Source organism: Aulonocara stuartgranti (assembly GCF_965226115.1).
Source record: "Aulonocara stuartgranti genome assembly, chromosome: 15".
Lineage (NCBI taxonomy): Eukaryota > Metazoa > Chordata > Actinopteri > Cichliformes > Cichlidae > Aulonocara > Aulonocara stuartgranti.
The window spans coordinates 30,887,857-30,915,008 of record NC_138951.1 but is presented as its reverse complement, the minus strand read 5'-3'; the positions used below and the strand labels follow the sequence as shown (position 1 = coordinate 30,915,008).

The window sequence follows — 27,152 nt, the reverse complement described above, 5'->3', positions numbered from 1 at the left end:
AAAATGTATAGAAATCATACATATACCAACAAGATTGTACATCACTGTCACAACAGTGTTTGTTTTCATTCAAAGGCTTTATGGCTTTAATACCTGGTGGGCCGGTCTTTAGCTAAAATGCCCTGAGCACGACACGCAGTGAATTAATCTGAGACGGTGCATTTAAAAAAAAAAAAAAAAAGGCCACGCCAGCAGTGTACATCGCAAATCAGCTCGCATAGACATATTAGTTGTGCCGCTTCTTAATGATGGTATCTTAGCTAACAACCCCAACTACCAGATTCAACTTGTAATTGGCTAAAAATAATTTAGTCTACTGGTGAGGGGGACGTTGTTAGCTTTCCACATTCCGACACTTCAAAAGCTTCAGGAGCTTTCCGCTCAGCACAGCATCAGCACCGTGGAAATACACGGATACATCCGAAGAGTCGAGACAGAATTCACAATGCATTTTTGGGACTTTCAGGTGTGTGGACCAATGTTTTCTTTTCTAATCAAACCAGAAATCTTTAATGAGCAGGTGGATAATTAAATGAAAATAAGAAAGTATTTTTTGTGCCCCCCCCCCCCCCCCCCCTTTCCCCCCTGGCAAAACTTTGCTAGACCCGCCCCTGCACAAGTTACCAGCTGTCAGCTACATAGAAAAGGATCCTGGTGTTATTTGTCTCTCAGAAACAGTTCATAACTTCCCTTCAACTCATTCATGTCACCTAAAAGGTAAACCTGTTTCTCCATCACCTGTTCAGCTCTGATGATCCAGTAAGGACATCTCCTGGTTTCATCTTCATGTTTCCCTCTCACCAGATAACCAAACCATATCATGACCAGCAGCTTTTTTGCAGCTGTGGCTCCAGCAAACATCAGCTGATAGTAGAAATTAATATTAAATAAATTCTAACAACAGCTGATCAAGCTTAAACGTGCTGCTGTTGTTTAGCGCAACATCCGCTGGTTTCCGCTTTCTGGCGCAAAGTGAGCGATAAACAAACGAGAGAAAAGCCGATCAGCTGATCATTGATCAGTTTCATGATTGAAGTAGCAACAGGAGAGAGAGGGGGAGAATGAGAGAAGAAGAGGCAGCTGCAGCGTAACGACAGAATAAGTCCAGCTTTGTCTTTTTTTTTTTTTTTTCTATTCTAGCTGAAGTACGGGACAAATCGTGTTTCTTTTCAGCTCAATACGAAACGTGTAATATTTTCTCTGAATACGGGACGATTCCGTTTTTACGGGACGGTTGGCAACTCTAATAATTAACCTTATGAATAAAATAAAGTTCACTATCAGTAAAATCATAGCACCCACCCAGCTGTATAGAAACTCCGTCATGCTATCTAGTACGCAGTACGAGTTATTGTAACTGACTATAAAAAGTTAGCACAACGAAAATAAACTCCACCTAAACTTGGTTAGTTTAGACTGCAGGTCATAAATTCTTACCTGAAGTTCAGTTCACCTGACACTCGGACCGGCCCCGCCTCGGGTCTTTCCTCCTCCTGCCTCCCCTTTCCCTCATCCACCTGCTGGCCTCCACCACTTACTAATGTTACTGAATCTGTGGAAGCTCCGCCATAACCACCACCAAACAACTGAGTTATTTTTAGACATCAGCCAGCATCTGGCCAATCCACCACCTTTCATTGTTTATACCGTTACAAAAAAACCCCCAAAAAACATTGGCCCATAAAAATGAAAATTCACCATCGGCCCACCGAGCAAATGCCCGGTATGCCCGATGGCCAGTCCAGCTATGGTCGTGCCATCAGTTAACCCTGTTAGAGCTAGAGCTGTGGGCTCTAGATATGAGATCCATGTAACTGATCATTAAATGTTCTTTAACCAGCAAGTCGGGCTGCTCGATTATGGCAAAAATTATAATCACGATTATTTTCACTGAAATTGAGATCTCGATTATTTGACGATATTTATTTAACCCTTTAAGACCTACCATAGAACCAAGTCCGCCAGAGCTTATATTATTTTTTTACATGTTGTAGTGCAATTTGTGGGAGCATTTCAAGTTGCTATACATCAATACAACTATTATAGCCCATATTTTAATATGTATGCATTAAGTCCATAGTAACTACATTAATTGCAAAAAAAGTGCAATAAACTACAAAAAAATTGAAAATCGTTTTTGGTTTTGTTACATATACTTCTACTTGGAGAAATTTTAAGAGGTTTATCCCTCAAAACTTTAAATACAAAAAAGTTGCAAAAAATAGTTTACAACAACAGGAAATTTATTTTGAGTGTCTTCATAGTTTTATTTTGGAGATGCAGCAATTTTTATATACTGCAGGAAAAAAAAAAACAATCCTATGATGCAAATTTGCAAAGAAAACAGCATGTGCATCAAAATAAACTATTTCCAGCAGTGCAATTCGAGTTCTAAGCATCCCAGAAACTATTCAGAAAAGTCAAACATGACTTATAAAAACTATTTTCCGCGAAAATGGCGGACATGCGATAGTTCGCTCTGACGTCTGTTTCAGTGTGGGAAGTGTTACAAACAGCTGATCGGATCGGCAAAGCGTGTTTCTGGAATATTATGTTTTTGTTCCTGCAAGCGCTTTTTATGCAATTTTTGCAAAGCTTTATGTGGAAGGAAACCGTGACCGAGGACAAGCTGATGGCATGAGATGCAAGTACAACTCCTCTGGTTTCATATGCAAAAAAAATTATTGCGCTAGCTTACGCGGTTCCGGTTCTATAGGGATTTAAAAATAGTTACACAAAACGGAGCGTGCAGCTCTGACCGGCTTTAAAGGGTTAACAATAACAATGTATTGGATAATGACTTTAAAAAATAATATAAAATAGTGTGCAAATACTGATAGCAGTGCAAATGTTTGCAATATAATAAATAAATAAAAAATGTAAACATCTATGTTTAGTGAACTTTGCAGTGTTGCTCTGGTGCAGCTACACCGTAGCAAAGTTTACACACTGTGTCTACTTGATCCACGTCTGACTCCGCGAACCCATAATGTTTCCACACCACCAACGGCAGTCACTCTCCTCTCCACATAACTTCTGCTTAGCTTTCCGAGCTTCCCTCGGGTCCTCTTCTTAATTGTTGTGACGCTGTTCGAAATGCAGAGAGGTGCGCTCGATTTGCCACACGGAGCAGCGCGAGAGTAAAGCACGAGGGAGGGGCTAATAATCGGCTCAGTCATTTTTAATGATCATTGAAAGCCCAGATCGTAATCGTGATTCAAATTCGATTAATTGAGCAGCCCTACCAGCAAGTTCCTATATACAGCAACAAGCATTAGTACTTCAAACCCCCCATTTCACTGCTAATGTCAATGACATTACAGGACCTGTTTTCATTTATTTATTTATTTTTTTACCAGGCTATAAACACAGCATTTTAAAATGAATGTCTAGGGGCACTTACTCTTTTGGAGCCAGTCTCTAGTGGCCACACAAGGAACTGCAGGTTTTGGCACGTCGTTTTTCTTTTTTAACCCTGGAGGTTGCTCTCTGTGGTCCTGACATTTTCTGGAGTTCATGTGTGGAAACGTTTAAATGGTATTGTGAACAAAGCCTTAAACCATTTTTTGTCACAACTTATAAATTATCTACTTTAACTTCTCCATAGGGAGCTTGTTGCTTGAATCCTTTATAAACAATAAACCAAAATAGTAAAAAATAAATAAATAAATTAATAGCACATAGCGCTGTCTTTTTATTTGTTAGAATATCTGTCTGTCTTTGTCCCAGGGTGGTTAACAACACTTGGCTGCTCTGCTGTCTCAGACTCACTTACTGGCTGGTTTTTATAGCTGAACTGCTTGGTAGTCATTTTACTGTCCCAGCAGTAGTCTGGGGCTTCTGTGCCAGTGCTGAGTCATAGAGCTTCAGTTACCACAAGGAGGTTGGAGGAGGGGGAGAAGAGCTCGAGTGGAGGAAGGCCATTGGCAGAGTGCTGTCTCACTGTCTCAGCACTCCTGCCCCAAAGATAACACCCAAGAGCTGTCACAGCCCCTCCCTCCCTACTGTTCTCATTCACAATTCCTCAGCAGGAAGGGAGATGGGAAACGGCACATTTGGCTGGGAACAGCTGAGATGTGTGGGAGCTGTCACTTCACCAGTAATGAAAACAAACTTCATCATTTTTCTATCTTTTCAGTATATCAGGTTGTATACCTTTGGGGTTTGGTCACGTCAGGCTCTTTCATCTTGAGGTTAACACAAATATTTTTCTGACATTTCAAAGCTAACAAGCCTAGACGAGCTCTTCTTCACAGGCTGGCCTGAGTGGGAGGAATCAGGTGTCCATTAAAAACAGCCGCTGTGTTTATCGGGAGAAAAATGAATAAGTCAGATATGACAGAAAGACAGACTGTTTGTCTCTGTAATGTGGGAAGTGTAATGAAAGATGTTCAGGCACCTGGAAAACTACAAACTCTTCCTTCTTCTCTTGTTCTCTTCGTGGCTTGCCTTTGCAGATAGAAGCAATGTCAGAAAGAACAATTTACATTGGAATTAAGCCAGAGCACTTTCTTATTTTATGGAAATCAGAGAAAAACTGTGGTGAATCCTGAGGATGAAGTGATTTTTGTGATGCCTGATTGACAGATGTAGATTAGCCGTGCGCAGGTTTTGTTCTTTCTGATGCCTTAATTGGATGAGCACTTCAATGTACCGACAGTATGTCTGCAGAAATTTACCTCAGCTTAACAGGATGGATCGAGGAAGAAAAAGTTCTTAGTTAAATGCACAAAGGAGTCAGATGTTTTTCCTCTTTGAAACCCTGCTCAGTCCCCACTCCCTCTACTTCCTGTTGTTCTTATTTTTCTTCAGCTCCTGAAAACCTGCACTTCTAATTAGGGCTGGACCGTATCATACCGTTCACGGTAATACCGGTATAATGTTGGGCAACAATACGAAAATGAAATATCGCGATAGAATATGGGTAAAACGCGCATGCGCAGTGCCTTTGTTTTCATACGCACATGGCGGGAAAAGCACGGTGGCGACGAAGAATTAGAAGGGCGAAAGCGGATCGTTGAATGAAACCGATGAACCAGAATTGGTTTGTAAAAATGCGAAAACTTCAGTGGTGTGGAACTGGTTTGGCTTTCGTCCGTCAGATACACAACAAAGCACTATTTTTGGTTGAGCATGCTAGCGGGCCGTCGTTATTACCGTGTTTTTTGGAAAATACAGTGCACCTAAAATCAATCCTTTGATTTTTCTGAAAATCGACAGTGCCCTTTATAATCCCGTGTGCCTTATGTAGGAATTCTGGTTGTTTACTGACCTTGAAACTATTTTATGGGGTACATGGCACTCGAAAATCTGGCAAATGTTGTAGTACGACTTTGCTAAGCTACAAACCCGCACCGCTTGATGGATTGTCAGAGCATTACGGCTATCATAAGGAGGAGCCTTGCGGAGTGATACATACTGTGCTTCAACATAATATTACCGTATTGTGTGTATAACCTCTTTTTAAGTTTTGTGGATATTATACATGGTTATGCTGAAGATATGTCGGCCAATTTCCACTGGAAATGCCTTTTGGTTAAACTGTCAGCAAGAATTTTGCATTTGCACTGTTACATTTTTATATAACTTTAATGCACATAAAAAACAGCTGCTTGTTTAAGTGAAAATACATTGATGGGTTTTTTGCACTAATAAAGTTGTGGAGTTGTAAAGTATTTTGTCTAGTGTCAATTATATCGTCAGTTATATCGTTATCGTAAATTCGTACAATTTTCCATTGACAAATACATTTTTTGTTTCTCATCTTAGTTTCTGTCCTTCTGTTTCATTTTATTCTTTTTTGTTTTGTTTTTTATTTTCCTGGTGTTTGTCCCCCCCCTCTTTCCTCTCATGCAGACACACACCTCATGCCTGTCAGCTCTTCTCTTTCTGCTTTTTTAGACACACTCTCACTCCTTCTCCTTCTGTCTCTTTCTGTGGCCTGACCAGCTGGGTGGAAAGAATCACTTGTTTATCTCCCCTGCTGCCCGTCAGGGGCTTTTGCTTTGCTGCCACCGTTGCCTAGCAACTGCAGCAAAAGTCGGCATTGGCTGCTTATACAGAGACTGTGTGTGTGTGTGTGTGTGTGTGTGTGAGAGACTCCATGTTGACTCGGCAGGCTGAGGACAGACACGCCGCTCTCACCACTCCCTCGGCGCAGAAGTGGTCGCCAGCCTTTGTGACTCCAGAGTAGGCACACTTACACAAACCTTAGCAGTGTTTAGTGTAGACACACAAACACATGGTACAAACAAGACTGGGACTTCCCGATCTCACAGTCTGTCTGCATGCCACGAGCCACCAATCCACATTTTCACTAGTGATCAGCTGATTGTCTTATTCAGTGAAATTTTCATTCCTTGGATGAAAATATAATTTTGCTTCTCCTTTTTTTTTTTTTTTTTTTTTTTCCCTTTTTATTTTGAGTTTCAAGATCATAAAAATTTGTTATTACGATTCTAACCGTGATCATGGTGATCTGTGGAATCAGTGACTTCTTTATGTCTTCCTGTGTTATGCTCACGTCTCATATATACAAATATTTGCTCCATGTCCTTTTCACTTCTACTTAAGGTAGCTGACAGAATCACCTGAATATAAGTACAGAGTTAGCGCCGAGCATATACTTTATATAAAAGATGGACTTAATGGCATTTAATATGGGAGTCTTTGATCGATTCTCAAACAGCCATGACACAAACTGCAGTTCTAGCACTTGGATTATTACAGGGTAATCCCAAAAGTAAGCTCTAGATTTAAAACACGTGGGGATCGAGCTTTTCAGGCACTGGCACCTAGGCTGTGGAACTCTCTGCCGTTGTCTTTACGCTGTCTAGACTCTACTGACTCCTTTAAAAAGCAGCTGAAGACATTTTTATACAAACGGGCTTTTAATTAATTTAATTAATTTTTACTTGTATGTCTGATCTTACTGTAAAGCACTTTGTGATTTTTATCTGTGAAATGTGCTATATAAATAAATTTTACTTACTTACTTACTCTCCTTAAAAAAAAAAAAAAAAAAAAAAAAAAGAGAGAAATACAAACAACCGTTTATTTTTTATAATATTGACATCATTTCAAATGTTGAAGAATTATTTATTTTTCTACATTATTGCCATTTCGGCCGATGCATTATTTGTAGACAGTGTTCCAGTTTGACAATGCCCATGTCATACCAGCTCACCGCCATGTCCTTCAAACAAACGTTTTTCAAATTTTTTGCTTTGCCTAATAAAGAGCAGTAATGTACAGTCCAAAATCAGCTGTTTGACTTTCTGCTTACGAAAAGACTTTGACAATCAGTGCCTCACAGGCACAGTTTTGTTTAAGTATTTCTAGCAATCAAGTAATTGATAAATCCAATAATTGTTGCGTATCTAATCATTGTTAATGGGAAACAGTGCGGGCTTACAAGCATCATTGTAAACACATCCATATCTCCTGTCACTATGAGTAGCTCTGCTTGTATGAGCTCCAGCACAGTAGATGCCTGATTCTGGCATGTTCTGAGGATCTCATTGTCTTTCAGCACCACGTTCCATCTTGCATCACCCTCCCTTTCCTGTTCAGATGCCCTGACATGTATCTTGGTGCAGAAAATGCTGGGAATATTTCTTTTGCTTTTTTTTTTTTTTTTTTTTTTTTGAGGTGCCATCTTGGGGGGTCTCGACAATGGTGCCCCGAGGACTGCAGCACTGCATCATACACAGCATCTGTCAAACACAGAATGAGGATGGAGACTTGGCAAGCTGTGGGTATATGTGTGTAGGGTAGAGGAAGAATGCCAGAAGCTCCCCTTTTCACTCTCCTCTGTTCTCCCTGTGATGATTGTGGGGAAGTCTCTGGGCATGTGCAGACACGTCTGGGCAAGAGTCAAGCTCTTGCTCAATGCTGCCTCCTCCTGTCCAACTGCCTGTCAGCCTGTCAGTGATGCAAGATAAGCAGACAGAAAGAGGCTTGGCATGGATGAGCCTTACCACCCTCTGCCTTCGTTGTAAGTTAATTTTCACACTGCTGTTCTTATTCTCTACGTGAGGCTTAAGACAGCAGATAAAAGCTCTGGCCCAGGCTGATAATCGCAGCGAGAGAATGAATCGGAGCATCTGCAGTACAGATCACCTCTGATAACTTCAGTGTGCTTGTCAATGATGGAGCAGCGTTGTGTCACACCGTTGGGTCAGCCGGCGCAGAGCTGCAGTATTCCTAACTTCACATCGACCTCTGTGCTGCACTCCTCCCACACTTTTCCTGTCTTTTTCTGTGGAGTTTTTCAGCTAATTAGCTGGATTTAATAAACTGACAAGGAAAATGTTTACATATGTCAGTACTGAAAGCTGTTTTCCCTGTAGACTCCAGTAATATTGGAGTCTACAATATTACTGGAAGTGTTTTTACAACCACAGCTCTCACTGTCTGGTGGCCTTCAGATAGGAGATTTAAGGCAATTCCACATTGGCTTAATTTTTTTTTTTTTGCTAGAAGCTTTGTCCAAGTTTTATACTGTCTTTGGTTTTATCCCAACATTTTCTTAAATGATACAATTATCAGCTGTAATGAAGCAGTGCAACTGCTAAGAATAAGAGCTTGCATAAACACCATCACCACAATTGAGCGCTGGCACTGATTGGACACTGATCTTCGGATTCCCAGAAGAGATATGAGCTGTACAGAACGTATTTCTAATGATCAGCAGCTTACATTATAGTCTGATGTGCATTTCGATGTAAGAGACTTGGAAAACATGATAATTAATTGTAATCCTGCTTTAATAGAGTTTCTTATTGCGTTGCAGGCCAGAAGACGTGTCTCCACCTCCACGGTGTGTTCCCCTACATCTACGTGCCGTACGACAACTATGGGCAGCAGCCAGAGCGCTACCTGCGGCAAGTGGCCTTCAGCATCGACAGGGCCCTCAACGTCGCCATGGGAAACCCCACCTCCAACAACCAACATGTCTTCAAGGTGGTGCTGGTCTCCGGCATGTAAGTAACTTGTGTTTGCTGTGTTGTACCGACACAACTGAGCTGAGATTTGCTTCAGAAAGCAGCTTGACTGCATACTTTGGTAAAGGTTGTTGTTAAACACAGCCTTTCTGAAACAACAAAGGGTGTGTGAGCCAACAATTGTGACTTAAGACTTCTCTAAACACTCAGTTTCAGATATACGTATTCTAAGTTTTCATGTCACATTATTGCTAATTCAGTTACTCAGACTCTCGTCAGGTTCAGAGTCCACTTTAAGATTGTGGTTTTAGCTTTTAGAGCTCTGCATGGACAAGCACCACTGTGCACCAGAGAACCTTTACTTTCTGTGACCTGTCTATATGTGTATGTATACATTACTTTAACATGTGTATGTGATGCAGGTTTACATATTGAATGCCTTTTTTTTTTTTTCTTCTTTTCTTTCAGGCCTTACTATGGTTATCACGCCAAGGAGAAGCTCTTTATGAAGATCTATTTATACAATCCTCAGATGGTCAAGAGGTAAGGATCGAAGCAGTTTAATGTGAGCAGAGATCATCCCAGCCTCCTGTTGTTTGAATGCCACACTGTGCGCACGAGTCTGCCAGCTTACTAAACTGAAATCGATCACTGCGTATTCAGCTGTACTCATTGATTGGCTGAGTGTGTGTCCATGCATGAAAGCACACGGGAAGACTGTGAATTATTTGCCAGAGTGATCAGTGTTGGTGTTGAAAGTGTGAGTGGAGCTACTGATTTGAGGCTTGGCAGAGAGCGAGTAACTCTGTTAGAGAGAGAGGGACAGGCTGGAGGAACGAATGATGTATCGCTGGGAGGGGAGGGGTGGGGTGAAGGAAGGAAGGAAGGAAGGTGGAAAAGTAGACTGGCCTTGTATGTGTGTAAGTATGTTTAAGGTTTGGTTGCATTTTTGCCAGGTGTCAAAATAAATTTTTTTTAAGGTGAAACTGCAAATTTTATTTGTAATTACATGTATGTTTGGATGTGAATATATATATTTAGGCTATACCAGACCTTCCCAAAGTGTGGGGCCGGCGCGGTATGAAAGGGGGGAAAAAAACAACGACAAAAAACAACGCTTGGACGCTGCTAGCACGGGGCGCCTCCACAAACGCAAAGCAGGAGATGAAGCATTGCTGAATATGTTTCCAAACCAACTTCATTCTAAGCCAAAGACTAGAAAATATGGTGAAGCATATCTGCCCTTTGGCTTCACCTGCACAAGTGCCAAGGTAGGTCTCCCCTGCAGAATTGGTTTTCCCTTCGTCGAGAGCACGCACTGGGCTCTCCAAATCAGGGACAAACAGTGTCCCACATTCTTGATTTTTAGTTCACAAACACTTGTTGTAATGACTAACTACTCCTGACATTTTGGAGATGTTAGCTCTTTATACAGTAAAGTTACAGTGGGATACAAATAATATCAGGCTGATCCTGCCATGATTTGTTCCCCCGGTTCAAATCGCGGACAAACAGGATCCCACAGCTGTTTATGTTTTTGTTTTTAAACCCATTTTGCACAGAGAGACATTTTTTGAAAAATGTATTGATAGCAATGTTGAATATTATTACACAGGAAAAAAAACAAATTACACCATGACGCCTCTGCCTTTCTAAATGGAGGGACAGTAACTGCATGTGTAAGCGTGTAAAACCTGAAGATAGTCAGATTAACAGTATTTTGTCTCTATCTGCCATTCTGCAATTCATGTCATGTAAACAATAACGTGGCGCACAGCGTGACGTGAAAAAAGGCACATACCTTTAACGTTGCGTGACGAACTCTGTATTCCTCGTCCACACGTAAAGGCAAAAAAAGGAGTTTTAAAAAATCTCAGTTTTTGGTGATTCGAAACGCCGTTTACGTGTGGACGAAAGGTCCAAACGCATAGAAACAGCTGCGTTTTCAAAAATACCTGTGTAGGTGCGGACGTAGCGTAAAAGAGTTAGTAGTTTATTTTCTTACTACCTGTAATTTATTGCAGTTTACTTGTATTTGCTTAATTGTTTACTAAATGTTTGAGGTGTGAAATAAACCGCAATGGAGCAAAATATGGGCGTGTGTGGTTGGAGGATGTGTTTGTGCGTGCGTGTGCGCTCACGCGCGGGGGGGCGAGCATTTTTCTTGTAAAACAAAGAGGGGCCTAGCGAAAAAAGTTTGGGAACCACTGGCTTAGCGTTCATCCTGGGTTCAAACCCACTTGGGGTCTTTGTACAGGGAGTGCAGAATTATTAGGCAAGTTGTATTTTTGAGGAATAATTTTATTATTGAACAACAACCATGTTCTCAATGAACCCAAAAAACTCATTAATATCAAAGCTGAATGTTTTTGGAAGTAGTTTTTAGTTTGTTTTTAGTTTTAGCTATTTTAGGGGGATATCTGTGTGTGCAGGTGACTATTACTGTGCATAATTATTAGGCAACTTAACAAAAAACAAATATATACCCATTTCAATTATTTATTTTTACCAGTGAAACAATATAACATCTCCACATTCACAAATATACATTTCTGACATTCAAAAACAAAACAAAAACAAATCAGTGACCAATATAGCCACCTTTCTTTGCAAGGACACTCAAAAGCCTGCCATCCATGGATTCTGTCAGTGTTTTGATCTGTTCACCATCAACATTGCGTGCAGCAGCAACCACAGCCTCCCAGACACTGTTCAGAGAGGTGTACTGTTTTCCCTCCTTGTAAATCTCACATTTGATGATGGACCACAGGTTCTCAATGGGGTTCAGATCAGGTGAACAAGGTGGCCATGTCATTAGTTTTTCTTCTTTTATACCCTTTCTTGCCAGCCACGCTGTGGAGTACTTGGACGCGTGTGATGGAGCATTGTCCTGCATGAAAATCATGTTTTTCTTGAAGGATGCAGACTTCTTCCTGTACCACTGCTTGAAGAAGGTGTCTTCCAGAAACTGGCAGTAGGACTGGGAGTTGAGCTTGACTCCATCCTCAACCCGAAAAGGCCCCACAAGCTCATCTTTGATGATACCAGCCCAAACCAGTACTCCACCTCCACCTTGCTGGCGTCTGAGTCGGACTGGAGCTCTAAGCCCTTTACCAATCCAGCCACGGGCCCATCCATCTGGCCCATCAAGACTCACTCTCATTTCATCAGTCCATAAAACCTTAGAAAAATCAGTCTTGAGATATTTCTTGGCCCAGTCTTGACGTTTCAGCTTGTGTGTCTTGTTCAGTGGTGGTCGTCTTTCAGCCTTTCTTACCTTGGCCATGTCTCTGAGTATTGCACACCTTGTGCTTTTGGGCACTCCAGTGATGTTGCAGCTCTGAAATATGGCCAAACTGGTGGCAAGTGGCATCTTGTCAGCTGCACGCTTGACTTTTCTCAGTTCATGGTCAGTTATTTTGCGCCTTGGTTTTTCCACACGTTTCTTGCGACCCTGTTGACTATTTTGAATGAAACGCTTGATTGTTCGATGATCACGCTTCAGAAGCTTTGCAATTTTGAGACTGCTGCATCCCTCTGCAAGATATCTCACTATTTTTGACTTTTCTGAGCCTGTCAAGTCCTTCTTTTGACCCATTTTGCCAAAGGAAAGGACGTTGCCTAATAATTATGCACACCTGATATAGGGTGTTGATGTCATTAGACCACACCCCTTCTCATTACAGAGATGCACATCACCTAATATGCTTAATTGGTAGTAGGCTTTCGAGCCTATACAGCTTGGAGTAAGACAACATGCATGAAGAGGATGATGTGGACAAAATACTCATTTGCCTAATAATTCTGCACTCCCTGTATGTGGAGTCTGCATGTTCCCCCATTTTCTCTAAGAACTGTTGTTTCTCCTGCCTTTGGAAAACATGCAAGGTTAATGCTGCCGATGTTAGCCCCGGACACTCTTGGAAAAGAGATTGTAAATCTCAAGAGTTTCACTCACTGATTAAGTAAAGTTTGATTAGATTAACTACCCAGTATTTCCAGTAGTTGTCATATTCAGACTATGTAAGAGGGGCCTGTATGGAAGCCTTTGTATAGACAAATCAGTAATTCTCTGTCTTCGTATGACTGAATGGTAAAACTTCTAAACATTTAAACTTTTCTTGGGGCTGTATGTGGACTAAAGTGTATATGAAGATGTAGACATTTTATATTAAATTAAAGCATGCCAATAAACTAAAATTCTGGGCCTAAGTGAAACTGAATTTACTAGCCCCACTTTACATGTACTTGGAGCCTGTCTCAAACATCAATGTGCTTGATTTTCTGAAGCTTGTGTAGTTAAACATTCCTAATTTCACAGTGGGGTAATGTAGATATGAGCCAGTCCTTGACATTTTGGCCTCTGCTGTGCAGCTTGATAAAAATGTGGTATGACATCTCTGTGATCTCTCTCTCATCCTCAGAGCATGCCCTCAGAGCAAAAAGGAACAAAATGATTAAGCTTTGCTGAGAAAACTTTATCAGATACAACTTGTAGCAATCCTTGATTTTAAGGCAGACCGCAGTTGTGTCTGGTCTCCACCAAAAACGCTTTCTCTCGAGCTGGGGGAGCATTTGTTCAGTTGTGTGTAAGCGGTTGAATGTTTTTTCTTTAAACACCAAGTGGCACATGTATCTTTTTATTTTAAATGGAGCAATCTGTGTTTGCTGCAGAGTGTGCGAGCTGCTGCAAAGCGGAGCCGTGATGAACAAGAGTTACCAGCCTCATGAGGGCCACATCCCCTACCTGCTGCAGCTTTTCATAGACTACAACCTGTACGGCATGAACCTGGTTAACCTGGCAGCTGTCAAGTTTCGAAGCAGCCAGAAAAAAGGTAAGGGATTTGGACAGGGAGAGCACAGATTTCCGATCTTGTCGTCTTCTCTTTTTTTGTTTGAGTTTTCTGTCAGTTTTTTCTTCGTACCTTGTCATCAAAATCTAATTTTAGCATCTGATTGTAGTACTGACCGATAAACATTTTCCTCATACTTGGAAAAACCCATAGATTTAATCTGACACTTACCCTCGTGTACTTTAGGATGCAGGACAGGCTGCTCTTTTTTTTTTTATCAGTTGGCAGTGCCTTTTTTTTTTTTTTTTTTTTTTTTTTTTTAAACTCATTACTTGATTGTTCCCTCATTGCTCGGCAGGGATGAGAGCAGGCCAGGGAAGGGTTGCCATGCCTTATGTCATATTGAATTAGTCTTGATCTCCCCTCAGCCTCAGGATGCCTCTGTTGTCTTTTTCTCTGTTTTCATCCCTAATGTTGTCCTCACGTTTCCCTTCACGTTTTGTCTTGTGGTCTTTGCTCTTTTCTCTCTCTTTCTCTCTGAACTTTCTTTTTCTGACCTCTTTGTCTTTCTTTCCGTCTTGTTCCTTTCGTTAATGGCCAAAGGTGAAATACAGAGGACGCATACCTCCATATGAAAGTAACAAGTGGAAAAGTATGAGGACAGGAATGGCAAGCAGATACTGGGGATCAGTAGCCCGCAGTCTCAGACTCTTCATTTTATTTGTCTGAGCTCCCTGTAGCCTGTGGAGCCGTGTCACATCTACAGAGTAACAGATTAGACACCTGCTGCAGCTGCTCTAGGTTTTGGCTCCTGTTTGATTTATAAGGTGAATACATAGCAGAAGTTGGATGTGACAGTCTGTGAACAAGCAAAACATGGGAGACACTTTTCATGCTGTCTTTATCTAATATTAGCCACACTGCAAGCAGCTCTATAAAAATAAACCATTTACCCTGTAGAATTACAACAGGTTTGAATGATGTTCATTGCTTCTGTCTTTCTTTGTGTCTTCTTACACATGAAGTGGCGTTTGACCAATGTGAAAAACAGTATTTCCTCCTTTTTCTTCACCGGCTACCATCAAGTTTGTAGTTTACTTTTGCCATTATCCGCTTAGCAGAGAAGTACACAGCTGACTGATGTGGCTGTTTAATTTAGATAACATAAGAACCAGTTTCCTGTTGGGTTCTGCAGTCTGCATCGGACGACTCGGGGTGAGCATTTTCACTGCCACCATGATTTTGGTTTTTTTAACATAAATCTTTTTATTTATATATTTTGGGAGCCAGAAGTGACTATTTGGATGACAAGGTGGTGACCTACGTCTTCAGCTACTGCTAGTTATCTTATCAAGCTACATCCATAAAATGTACAGGTGCATCACAGAGACACACATACGTGCTAATTATTGCTAACTAACAGACTAATGAAATAGAATTTCACATATTAAAAATGAAGCACAGAGGGCTGCTAGCTACAGCTTTCACCCAGATTATAAAATATTATACTGGCTTCTCAAAAGCTTTTAATGCTGTAAAGTTTGATAACTTTACATGGGTGTCTATGGGGATTGACTCAGTCTCTAGTGGTCATTAGAAGAACTGCAAGCTTTAGAAATTTCATTAGCTTAGTTTTTATAGCCCTCTATTTGTGTTGGCAGCAAGGGAAGGAAAAATTCCCTTTTAACAAAAAGAAACCTGTGGTGTGACCAGGCTTGCAAAACAGCGGTCATCTGCTGCAACAGGTTCGGGGTGAGAGGAGGGAGACGGGACAGAAGAGACACTGTGGAAGAGAGCAGGAGCTGAATAATATCTAGTCATCAAATACAAAGCGGTATATAAACAAATAAAGTCTGAAGAACCAAAAAAATGTGTCATTCTCCAAAGCTTGTGGACCTACATGTATCTATGATTTGTGCTACAGTGAGCTGAACTCTTGATATCTCTGTATTGATCTGCTTCACGTAACCCCTGGAGAGAGGTGGTAGTGTGTGGGCTTGAAGCTCAGCAGTGTCTTGGACCTCACAGTGGTAGTGTCACGCTGGGGGTTTCTCTTCAGATCTTTGGTGAATCTTACCCAACTCCTCTCGCCCCTCGTAGGCACTAAAACCCCTGATTGCCAACTCTGTTTGATCTGAGTTTAGGCCTAAACTCAGCCTTCTGGTCGTCGTGCCCAATCAGACCTCTCTCCACACTCCCAGAGAGCATCCCGCCCAGCAGGACCACCTTCACTTGTGAGGCCATTAAAGACTCCAGACAGGAAATTCCACACTTGTTCTTTTAATAAAGTTCTTTTATAGAAGTCCTCACGCCTGACTGTCCTCCAACAAAAGCACAGTTCCCGTGTTTGATCCACCTCTACACTGATGCAATCAATGGAAAAGGGCTCCAGTGTTCCCCTTACAACAAAGAAACCAAAATGCTCCAATAATGGGTACACCAGTTTACATTTTCTGCTCCCCTCAATGTCCAACTTGAAAGGAAGTTCCTAATCTGGGATCAAGCAGCAGAATAATAATAGACTGAGCTGGTAAAATGGGCCAATTCAAGATAAATGAAACCCTTAATGTGTTTTGAAGTCCATTCAACAACTTGAACACTCTGGCCTCCTAAATACTGAGATTAAAAAGTGTCACAGGTACCAAAAGAACTCTCCATGTAACAAAACAATGTTTTATTGTGCTTACCTTTGCTGCATTAAAGAAAGGAGGATAATCATGATTCATTATACCTCAGATTCTCTAACAGTGTGGATCGCAGTTTAATTGCTAAGAAATGGCAGCACTGAGCAGTTAATCAATCTGCATGAAATGAAAACCCTGTGGTTATCCAAATACCGTTACTGTGATCCTCTCATGTGCCTCTTATGTATATCTCTGTATATGGTTAACAGATGAAGCAAAGGCAGACCCAGAAGGATCGGCGTTCAGGAGCATCAGCCCCTGGAAGGCTCCCTGTACGTCCAAGCTCAACGACAGCACCATAGGAGGCACATTCGTCCGCTGGGAGGAGAACGCCATACCCAGGCGAGTCTCGCCACATCTTAGTCTAAGCAGAATCTGAATGCACTGTTTTTGGCTTATGTCCGAGCTGCAGTGGATATTAGTTCTCCGTAAAGATAATTGAAAACCAAAATGGTAGCTTGTTTTTATTCATTTATTCCCCCCCCCCCCCCCTTTTTTTTTTTTTTTTTTTTTCTTTTATGTTCACTGACTGTAGCTCTTTAGTCCTGGATGAGGTGGAGAGGCAGAGCACCTGTGAGCTGGAGGTTGATGCTGTTGCTGTGGATGTTCTCAACCACCTCGAAATCGAAAGTAAGTTCACTCAGTATTGCAGCCACAAACTTAAGAAAGCAACGGGTGGGGGAATGTGAAATTCAAGTTAAAGCACAGAAGAGTGATGGACTGCTCTGACGGCTGCCACACATCGAATCTGTTATCAGCCCCAAATACAAACATCGTGGATCTGACCTAATCCGTCCAATCACAGAGGATGGGATAGAGGGTTAAAACGAACCAGGGACAATAAAGACAGATGCTGTCATCTGGCAAAGTAATGTAGTGCCAGAGCAGATGCAGCTTTTGTTCCTGAAAGATTTGTTTTAATCGCACACATCTGGCTCTGTTGTTTTAGCGTGTGAAAGAAAGAAAGAGAGGTCATTCTTGCACTTACAATCTGAGCGGTGCCAGTTTTGCTGAACGTTGTGTTGTCTTAAAAGCAGTCCTTCCATCTGGGCTGTAAAGATGCTTTGAGTTTTATCATTGAAATCAGATGGGACCTAACAAGCTTAAACCACACAAAGAATCTGTCTTAAAGTGAAAAGAGAGGCCGTGATAGACAACAAGTGCGTGTGTTCTGCACTTATGAACTATTACAGTTTGTAAAGCCAGGGCTTTTTCTCAGGAACTTTATTTTCCTGGGAGCTAGAAGATTCCTTCTAAGCTTTGCTTGTGTCTTAAAAACAGCAAAGATTAGGCAGATTAGGACTAGAAGATTTCAGAAAGTTCTGTGGAAAGTCCTAACAATGTGACTGAATGAGAACTGATAAGTTTAGATGTAAGGGTTAAAGAGAGAGTGGGGCTTGGAGGTGAGGTTAACCATTCTCTGGAAAAATTATCCAGAGAATCACTGCTTCACCCTATTAACATAATATTGGTATATAATAACTGGTCTGTGGGATGTGTAGGATGTGTATTGTCAGGTGCAAGTTATCTGTGTGTTGATAAAGCTGTTATTGTGATATGTGTGTGTAAAGATGCCCACTGCTTTTGTTCTTCCTGCTTCCTATTTTAAGGCTGCAGGTTTTGGATGAAATAATGACTCTGCACCTCATCTTCTTTCCACATTATTTCTTTAATTGCGGTGTTGGAGCTGCATGACTGTGTAATGACTGCTATACAGACAGAGCAGAAGTCCTGCTGTGGAAACGTGCAAAAAACTATGCAGTAGTTCTTGCAGTTAAAAACAACTTTATGAGTTGATGTTGTTAAGCACAGCTTTATATAAACACTGTGTTTGAGGGTACAGAGTTTGAGTATTTTTGTGCTTAATTCTCCATTTTTTTCCAGATCAAATTGGCAGGAATCCTGGCCTGCAGGCCATCTGGGAGGATGAGAAGCAGAGGAGGAGAGAGAAGAACCAGCCCTCCCAGATTGAAACCCCCGAGTCACAAGGTACAGGCATTCACCATGGAAAATCTTAGCTTTGTCTAAGTCAGTCTATGGTTTTCTGTTTAATTTCTCTGCGATCTGGGAATAATGGAAAATGTATGAGTATGGTTAACTGTATATAAAAGATGGTCATAGTCACTATGCTGTCACCCATTCATTTCTTAACTCTTCAGTTTCACCATTTGGGTCATTCCCATTGGTTGTTTGGAGCCAGAAGTGACTGTTTTTGGAGCTAGCAGGCTTGGTTATCAAGCGAGGCTCATAAACTGAACGCGTGCAATGCACAGGGACACAAATATGCTCATTAGTGCAAAGTAAAACATATTTTCATGAAACAAAGCAGGCTGTGTTGTTTGTCAGGTGATTCCATTATCAGGCATCGAAAGAACAAATGTGATGTAGAGGTCCAGCAAATGGAATTGGCAGAGAGCTTTTGGCTAGACAGACTTCTGTTGGCACACTTGTCAATAACAACAGCCACACCTTATCAGTATTCAGTTGGATTAGTTTTAAAAAGAAAATCACCCATGCTGCACCCAGCATCTGATCTACTTCTTGAGGAATTGCCCTTTTTTGGCGATTCTTCCATCCCCCAGAATTGCTAGTGCTGAAAGCGTAAACAGTGCCTATGCTGGAACAGTGTAAGAACACAGCGTATCACAGCTTAATGTTTATGGAGCTGCATAGCCACAGACTTTGGCCATGTGACACAGTACCCATGCTGGCTACTGCCCTCAGCAGCTGCAAAGCGAGCGTCAGAAGTGACCCACGAAGCAGCAGGAGAATGCAGCCTGGTCTGGTGAATCACATTTTCTTCGACGTTATGCCAAAGGCCGGGCGCACGTCTCATTTATCTGGAAAGAAGAGCTGGCCTGCATGATTCGCTTTTAAAGAAGGCCAGTATGATGCTCTGCAGCGTAATACTTACTAAACATAGTTACAGGCCACCTACATCATTTCACCGACGCTAATCTAATTGATGCAGAGGTTTCAGCAGGATAATGTGCTTTGTTCATACTGCTCAGGAATGGTTTGACCAACATGACAAATTGTAAATTAACTTTTGAATTTCTCAATTCAGAGGAGAGGAGATGTTTTGAAACGTTGATTTGGATGCAAAATTCTTCGGTTCTAATGTGCGGGGAGTCTCATTTCAGTGGCGCCAGTGTTTCTGGTTACTGTGAAAGAGTTTTGAGAATGTCTGGAGGCAGTGTAGACTGTGGCTCACTGTGTTCTTCTATCATGTTATGCTTCTCTTTGTCCAACTGTGGCATCTGTCTTAGTTTTGTTAGAATTTTCCATTACCTCCACAAGTCAGAGTTATAATTCAAAGAGCTGTGAAAGCACTGTCTTTAAACTGCAAACCCTTTGAATCTTGCCAAAGTCTGATTCTCCCCGAAACACACACACACACACACACACACAGCTGTCATGGAAATAGGCTGCCAAATAATCAGAGCATGGCTGCACTGTGACAAAAAGTTTCTCAGGCCTACACCCAAGCACATAAGCACACGGGGTTCCCAAGCTTGAAAAGTGAAGAGAGAAGAACTGAGATAATGTCCATGAATTATAGCTCCTACAAAACAATTTACAATGTGCAAAGACAAAAGACTATGGTATGCAGAATTAAGGTCACAGTTTATTACAGACTGACAGTAAAATTACCCAGCCAAACAGCAGCATGCTTAACAGCTATTACTGACCACAATGTTTTAATTGTAGCGAAGAATTCTATGTCTGAAGAATGTTTCTAAGCGCCAGAAAGTGCAGTGTTGAAATTGCTTGTCTGATGTGTTCCAGATCGTGGGTTTGTCACCTCATCAGAGAGTGAGAAAATCTTCATGAAGAGAGTCGAGGAGATCCTCAAGGAGAACGAGTTTGATGTGTAAGTTCATTCTCCTTCCTTTGATTTATCTTGGTAGTGCCAGGGTACATGATATCTGAAAGACTGCACGAATCTTGATCCTTAAGATTGTTCACGAAGAAAATTCATAATCACATCCCACTCGATTAACCTCGATTATTAACGCTTCCACTTCGCTTAGAAGTGCTGTAGCACTTTGTGTATATTTTGTACCGGTGTTAGGTACACCTGTACAGCTCATATGGCCAATCACATGGCAGCCTTTTGTCACGTCTCACTCCTCTCACTCCCCTCACTCACAACCGGGCATGGCACATGGCTGCCCCTCCCTGAGCCTGGTTCTGCCAGAGGTTTCTTCCTGCTAAAAGGGAGTTTTTTTTTCTTCCCACTATCACAAAGGACTTGCGCCTAGAGGGTTGTCTGATTAATGGGGTTTCTCTGTATTATTGTAGCATTTTTACCGTACAATATAAAGCGCCTTGTTGCATGCAGGCATAGCTGAACTGCTGAAATTCAAACTGGGCATCAGAACAAGGAAGATGGGCTTTTAAGTGATGTGGTTGCTCTTGGCAGCCAGGCTGGTCTAAGTATTTCAGAAACTCTCTAGGGTTTACAGAGAATGATCTGAAAACAAGAAACTGTCCAATGAGTGGCAGTTCTCTGGTTGCCTTGTTGATGTCAGAGGTCAACGGTCTGTTACTACTGTAGAAACAAGCAGTGGTGTTTTCATGATGCACAACCCTGTTAATATCCAATATGTGCCTTTCTCCACTAACACCTACTAGGCTCAACTTGGTTTTTCTGTTTTCCAATAGGTAGATGTACATTTTTATTTTATTTTTTTAGTACCAGTTTGGCCGGGGTTCCAAGTGAGCTCAGCCGAGCCACAAATGTGATATCACTGGATAAATTATGAAAGCAACTCTTTCACGAGAATCAAGTCAACCATTTTTGAATCCTGGAAAAGGCGACACACAAAACCAACACCATGTTCTAACAATGAGGTGCAGACTTTTTTGTGCCTGATGACAGTCCAAGAGGGAGTTAGACTATTGTTGTGTTATTTGTGTCAAAAGCAAATGACATCACTGGACTTTGAGGCCACCTTGCCCACCCATGTTGAGATGGTATTGAATTGTAATGAAAAACAACCGAAACAGAGTTGTGGCGAAACGATTAGGTGCTAGAGGAAAAAAGGCATTGTGTCCCTTCTCACGTGATGCACTGCCTTCAGGCTTGGAAACGGGACTCTTGGTAATTTGCATCACTTGTGTTATGACCCCCTTTACACAAAACCTGCATTTAAAGTTTGGAACAGAAATTGGTATTCACTGTCTGCAAGTTTGAGGTCTATGGTGAAATGGCCGAGATCACATCTGATCTGTATGATGCATTACTCGCTCTTTGCCAGATTCAACACAGATGTCCTAATTTTGTTGTGGCATGACAGTTCTAAAGGGCCTTTGAAGTCAGTGTGGGCATGCACAGTGTTCCAACATGATTTTCTCTTGCACAACTATTTTGTTTGCCTTTCTTTTATTTGTTTATCTCATTTTCCTAGTGTGAGAGTGCTTATTTTGACTTTATTCTTTTCATGTTAGGTTATGGTTTGTTGTTTGTTTGTCTTATTGTCATTATTAAAAATTTAATAACTGAAAGTCAATGTCCCATATCCGTCATGAAATTTGGAGTAACTGTCACAGAGTTGGAGTTTATGCAAGAGAGTAACAGTGTTTGAAAATGGGGACAAAATGCTCCCAGCCTTAGAGAGCAAAGTCTCCCATAGTCTGGCAGCCCACATCAATAACAAGTTGTTCTTGTTTTTTAGTTCTTTGTATTGAGCTGTAATGAAGTTGTTGTGTGTCCTCATTTTCTTTCTGCCTCAGTGTTTTTCTTCTCAGGGCAGAGAGCGAAGCAGTAAAATCAGAGATTGGATAAAATGGGGAAAGTGAAATTGCAACAGATGTAGTGGAGAAAAAAAGGGAGGGGGATGGTGAAACAATCGCCAGATGTACAGCTAGAAAGTATTTCCTGTTATAAATAAAGTACAGTTGACTCGACTGTGTGTGTGTGTGTGTTGCTGCATCACATCCAGATGGCTTCCATTCACCAACCCCTGATATCAGACAGGAACAAAAGGGAGGGGGGAGCAGCGCAGACCTTCGGTGTAGAGTCGGCCTCGTCTTAAGTGATGGAGCGCACACACACAGAGTTGCCTGGCTTCTTTCCCAACACCTGGCTGTCTCAGTCACCCTTTCTGTTAATACTCTCACGCAGCCTATCACTTCCTGTCTGTTGGCTCTCCTTTACTCTACTATGTACTGCTAATATTGCTGCTTTTTGGAAACATCGTATTTCCCTTTACTCATGGTTTTCTTTTAATTCAGGGATTTTGTCCAATTCTTCAGCTGTGAACCTTTGTTTTGGCAGTTTCTACAGCCTCAGTTATGGACACATTTTTGTACCTCTTATTCATCCAGAACCAGTCTCTCATGACACTCTCTGGTAGGCAAGTGACCTTCTGGGCTTCCCTGATTTTGGATTCCAGCCTTCTCCTCCATGGGAGGGCTTTTATATCCGATTCTATATATAGCTCTTTAAACCTCATTTTGGTTGGAAATGTCCTCCCACTCGATTAACCTTTACCCTGTTCTGCCACGCTCTTCATACAAGGTCATGTGAGAATAGGTCAGTGTAATGAAGGTCATCTTCATTACTTAACTGTATAAACATGAGTAATTTTAATATTTATATTACAGGAAAGGGCACTCATACAAAAGTTTGTTTTTATTGGTTTTCCTTGTGGGCAGTCTTCCAGCTGGTACCGTTTAATGTCTGCCTAGGAAAAGAGATTTCAATTAGTATAGAATGTTTGGTTAAGCTGGTGGAAACCAGTACTTTAACACTTACATTTTGGATGAGATTGTCTTACCTTTGTTTTCTTTTGATGGTGTGCCAGCCACAAGAGTCCTCAGGCATCTCGAGTGCCGTTTTAAAGGTTCCTGGTGCTACCCATAGCTATATTAGTTTATTGTAGATTGTAGTCGTTAGGCCAAGTGGGAAATATTTTATTTACTAATTGCAATTATGTTAATTATGTCTACAATATTGATTTGATATCAATAAAGGTTATTACGTAAGACAGTTAGCACTGTTGCCTCACAGCAAGAAGCTCCTGAGTTCAATTCCACCACCTGGCCGGGGTCTTTCGGTGTGGTGTTTGCATGTTTTCCCCGTGTTTGGATGGGTTCTTTCCAGGTACTCAGGCTTCCTCACACAGTCCAAAGACATGCAGTTAGCGCAGTTAGGTTAACTGGTAACTCTAAATTACCCATAGGCGTGACTGTGAGAGTAACTGTTGTCTGTGTCTGTGTGTTAGTCCTGTGACATACTGGTGACCTGTCCAGGGTATACCTTGCCTCTCGGCCTAAGACAGCTGGGATAGACTCCAGTCCACCTGCAACCCTGAAAAATGATAAGTGGAAGAGAATGGATGGATGGAACCCCAGATCATTGTATGACTTGAGGACCAATTAGCCGCAGTCTATAAAAGGCTGCTAGTTAACATCAGAGGCTGTTACAGGAACCATGTCCCACCCCTGGCCTACACTCTTTTTTTTTTTGGAATTTTAATGTTGGTGAATAAACACCAACAGGTTTGTCTGCACTTCATCTCTGCCTCAATCCTCCTCTTTGAACCCAGCTCCTATAGGCCATCCTAACAGTCAGGTATTGGTATGGGGAATTTACTCCAAGTCAATTGGATGTCTTATTTCTAGCCTCCTGTCTATGCTGGTGCCATATTGTTATCTGGGGCGATCGTGGCTCAAGAGTTGGGAGTTCGCCTTGTAACCGGAAGGCTGCCGGTTCGAGCCCCAGCTTGGACAGTCTTGGTCGTTGTGTCCTTGGGCAAGACACTTCACCTGTTGCCTACTGGTGGTGGTCAGAGGGCCCGGTGGCGCCAGTGTCCGGCAGCCTCGCCTCTGTCAGTGCGCCCCAGGGTGGCTGTGGCTACGATGTAGCTTGCCATCACCAGTGTGTGACTGGGTGGATGACTGGTTGTGTAAAGCGCTTTGGGGTCCTTAGGGACTAGTAAAGCACTATACAAATACAGGCCATTTACCATTTGTTATCTAAACCCACTGAAGAATTTGGAGCATTTTCTGCTGTGTGCCACGTGACAGGAAGAGAACCTTTGGACAGTGCTCAGACTTGATTACCCCACACGGCCTGGGGTTAATGCATAAAGATGTGGGGACATTAACTGTCAGTTAGATAAAGTGTTAAACAAAGCCATCTGAAGCAAATCTGTTTGTTCAAATTAGCATCAGCAGATGTAGTTCTACATTTTTTTTATTTTTCTGACTCCCGTGTATTAATCGCAGTGTCAGCCTCAGAGCCTCTGTCATTTGAACTTCACAACACAGCTCTTACTTGTGATGCCTCATCGGTGTATCTGTGGCCAGTTGTGGCTCTTCATCACTCAGCATGGTATTATCTTAACAATTAGTGTAACTGCACACTTTTGTCTTGAGGCAGCAGATAGAAAATTACAGTCAAAGGTGCAAATCATATGTGCATCTACATATTACACCTAGAGGAGCTGCTTTGCCATGGAAACCCACACTGGAGCTCCCAGTGCAGTGTTTGTGCTAATGTTGATGGAAGAGGTTTGGAACTCTGCCGTTATTAAGTTTCAGAGCGATGGCGATTTGTAGTCCTTATTGCTTCAGGGCTTGGCATCCCCATTCTTTACTTATATGGTCTGCAACTGGAGTTGCTGTGGTTCCACTTTGCTATAATACCACTTCCAGCTGGTCATGGAGTAATGACGAGAGAAGATGTTTCAAAAACTATTACAGTATCGCACCTGAATTCAGTCTTTAGAACAATCACAGATGTGGTGCTTGATTTTATACACTTGTAAGATGAAGAACATCTGAATCAGAGATTAAGCTGTGTGGTCTGGTAGTTTTAATGTAACAAGTAGTCTTAAGTTAAATCTTGTTAACGGCTCATCAAATGGCTCAGAGTCTGTATTTCAGTATATACTTACAAAGGCACATATCTGCTAACAAGACTTTCTAGTTATCGTTCCTTTCTCTTTCTCATCATTCAAACTCTGAGAGGGCGTGGCTTGGTGGCAAAATGTGTTCATCATTGCAGAAATCTCCTGACGCTTGCCAGGCTCCCTCCCTGGCTCCCTCTAAAGTCGTTAGCTGGCAGACTAATTAAGAACAACCAGACAGTAGCACGTGCACGCTGACTCTCGGGAGGCTCTTCATCATACAGCACCAGCAGAACGAAGTCTCTGTCATGAAACCTCCCTCAATCTCAACCTAAACTCTGAGTCTGGAGTAGATTTCATTTTACAGCCATGTTGTCTGAAAACCATTCATCATTTATCAGCCTCCTGCCTGCTGCTGCTGCTCATTCATCATTTAAAGTGAGTTAGAGGGTGTCCACAAGGCTGTGATTCATAGTCTACTATTCTGTCTGATGTGTTTGCTGTTTATTTGTCTCTGTCTGGCCATCTTCCCACACGAGTGTTTGTGTTCTTCCCTGAGCCGTGACTGGGCTCAGTCATGGTGTTCTCCAGCTTCACCTGTCAGTCCCGTGCTTTTCTACATATTGCATCAGAAGGTTTAAAGAAGCTTGAACTTGTGCTACAGAAGTCGTCCGTGCAGTCACAGGAGCAACAGTTTAGTATCCTGAGGGCTTTTTACATGGTCAGACTCGTGGCCAGGCTTCAGACTCTAGTCTACCATCTTCACCAGATCTGAAAGACCTCCTCCAGAGCAGTGCCTAAAATGGAATTCGTTTTTTTCTTCCTCAAAACCACTCCTGTGAAATCTGTTCCACGTGCGAGTGGCGGCCGCCCGCCTCGTCTTTGTTTCAATATTTCAGAGTCACTAAGTGGTGAGTTGCCAGGCGATGCAGCAGGGGCAGCACGATTAAGGGGGCGTGATAGGCAGCTTGTGGCTGAGGGCGATCCGGAGGGATACAAAGCCCAGTTGGCTGCCTGCCCGTTTTCCATTCATATTCCCTCTGCCAACACACAGACACACACACCACTTAGCTGTACACACCCATATACTTCCTCACACAGTTGCCAGACAAGAGACACTCTGCACACTTGTGCAGTCCCACACACAGCTTTCACCCACTAAACCGAGCACTTTCTCTGATTAAGACCCGCTGTAAAGAGATGCTAATAAAACATGGCTGCTGCACAAGGTGCTCAGCTTTCTAATTCAGCTAACAGCCATGCAGTCAACACTGTTAAATGTTTTGGTAAAAAGTAAAACTTGATGTCTGTTTATCTCCTCAGGACACAAGATCTGTGTGCTTGTGATGAAGAGAACCAAGAAGATTTCCCCGGTGAACTAACACTTCATTTTGACCCCCTGACCCCAGACGGGCTGCCGTGTACCCCTGCTAACGCTGTGGAGGTGCACAGGGGTTCACAGCCAGGTGAGGACAGTTGCAGTAGATGTTTCACAGACCGGCAACAGCAGATTTTGCTTTGAGTTATATCATATAGAGTTATCACGATGGGATAGTTTGACCTGCTATGAAACCAATAAAGACCAAAGCTATGTTCTGATTTGGTGTTTTACACTTTTTATTTGGTGGCTCATCAGTAATTTGGTGGCATGAAGTGGGTTAAACCAGATACTGTTGTATCTTTGATAATGGAAGTCATTTCTTTGTACAGGCTGTAGTGAGAACATAGCTTATACTCACTACAGCCTGTACATACTTATAGTTACAGAATATTCACAACATACTTCATACCGTGTACATTATAACATACCATAATAGACCCATTTCTGTAATATACTCACATATCTATATTATTGCTAATTGTAATATA

The 27,152-nt window shown here is 42.0% G+C and overlaps 1 protein-coding gene across 2 annotated transcripts in view; it reads left to right on the top strand.

Annotated features, from left to right (window-relative positions):
- rev3l (REV3 like, DNA directed polymerase zeta catalytic subunit) overlaps window positions 1-27,152 on the top strand; it is an 84,488-nt gene that overhangs the window by 32,881 nt on the left and 24,455 nt on the right. The window contains exons 2-9 of one of the 2 annotated variants that reach the window (XM_082505281.1): window positions 8,795-8,984; window positions 9,414-9,488; window positions 13,620-13,780; window positions 16,632-16,764; window positions 16,958-17,052; window positions 18,307-18,411; window positions 20,212-20,296; window positions 26,607-26,749. In XM_082505281.1, the coding sequence (XP_082361407.1) occupies window positions 8,795-8,984; window positions 9,414-9,488; window positions 13,620-13,780; window positions 16,632-16,764; window positions 16,958-17,052; window positions 18,307-18,411; window positions 20,212-20,296; window positions 26,607-26,749 (987 nt within the window). Of the gene's footprint in view, window positions 1-8,794; window positions 8,985-9,413; window positions 9,489-9,845; window positions 10,217-13,619; window positions 13,781-16,631; window positions 16,765-16,957; window positions 17,053-18,306; window positions 18,412-20,211; window positions 20,297-26,606; window positions 26,750-27,152 lie in introns of those variants that run through there. The other variant, XM_082505282.1, reaches the window with a different exon arrangement.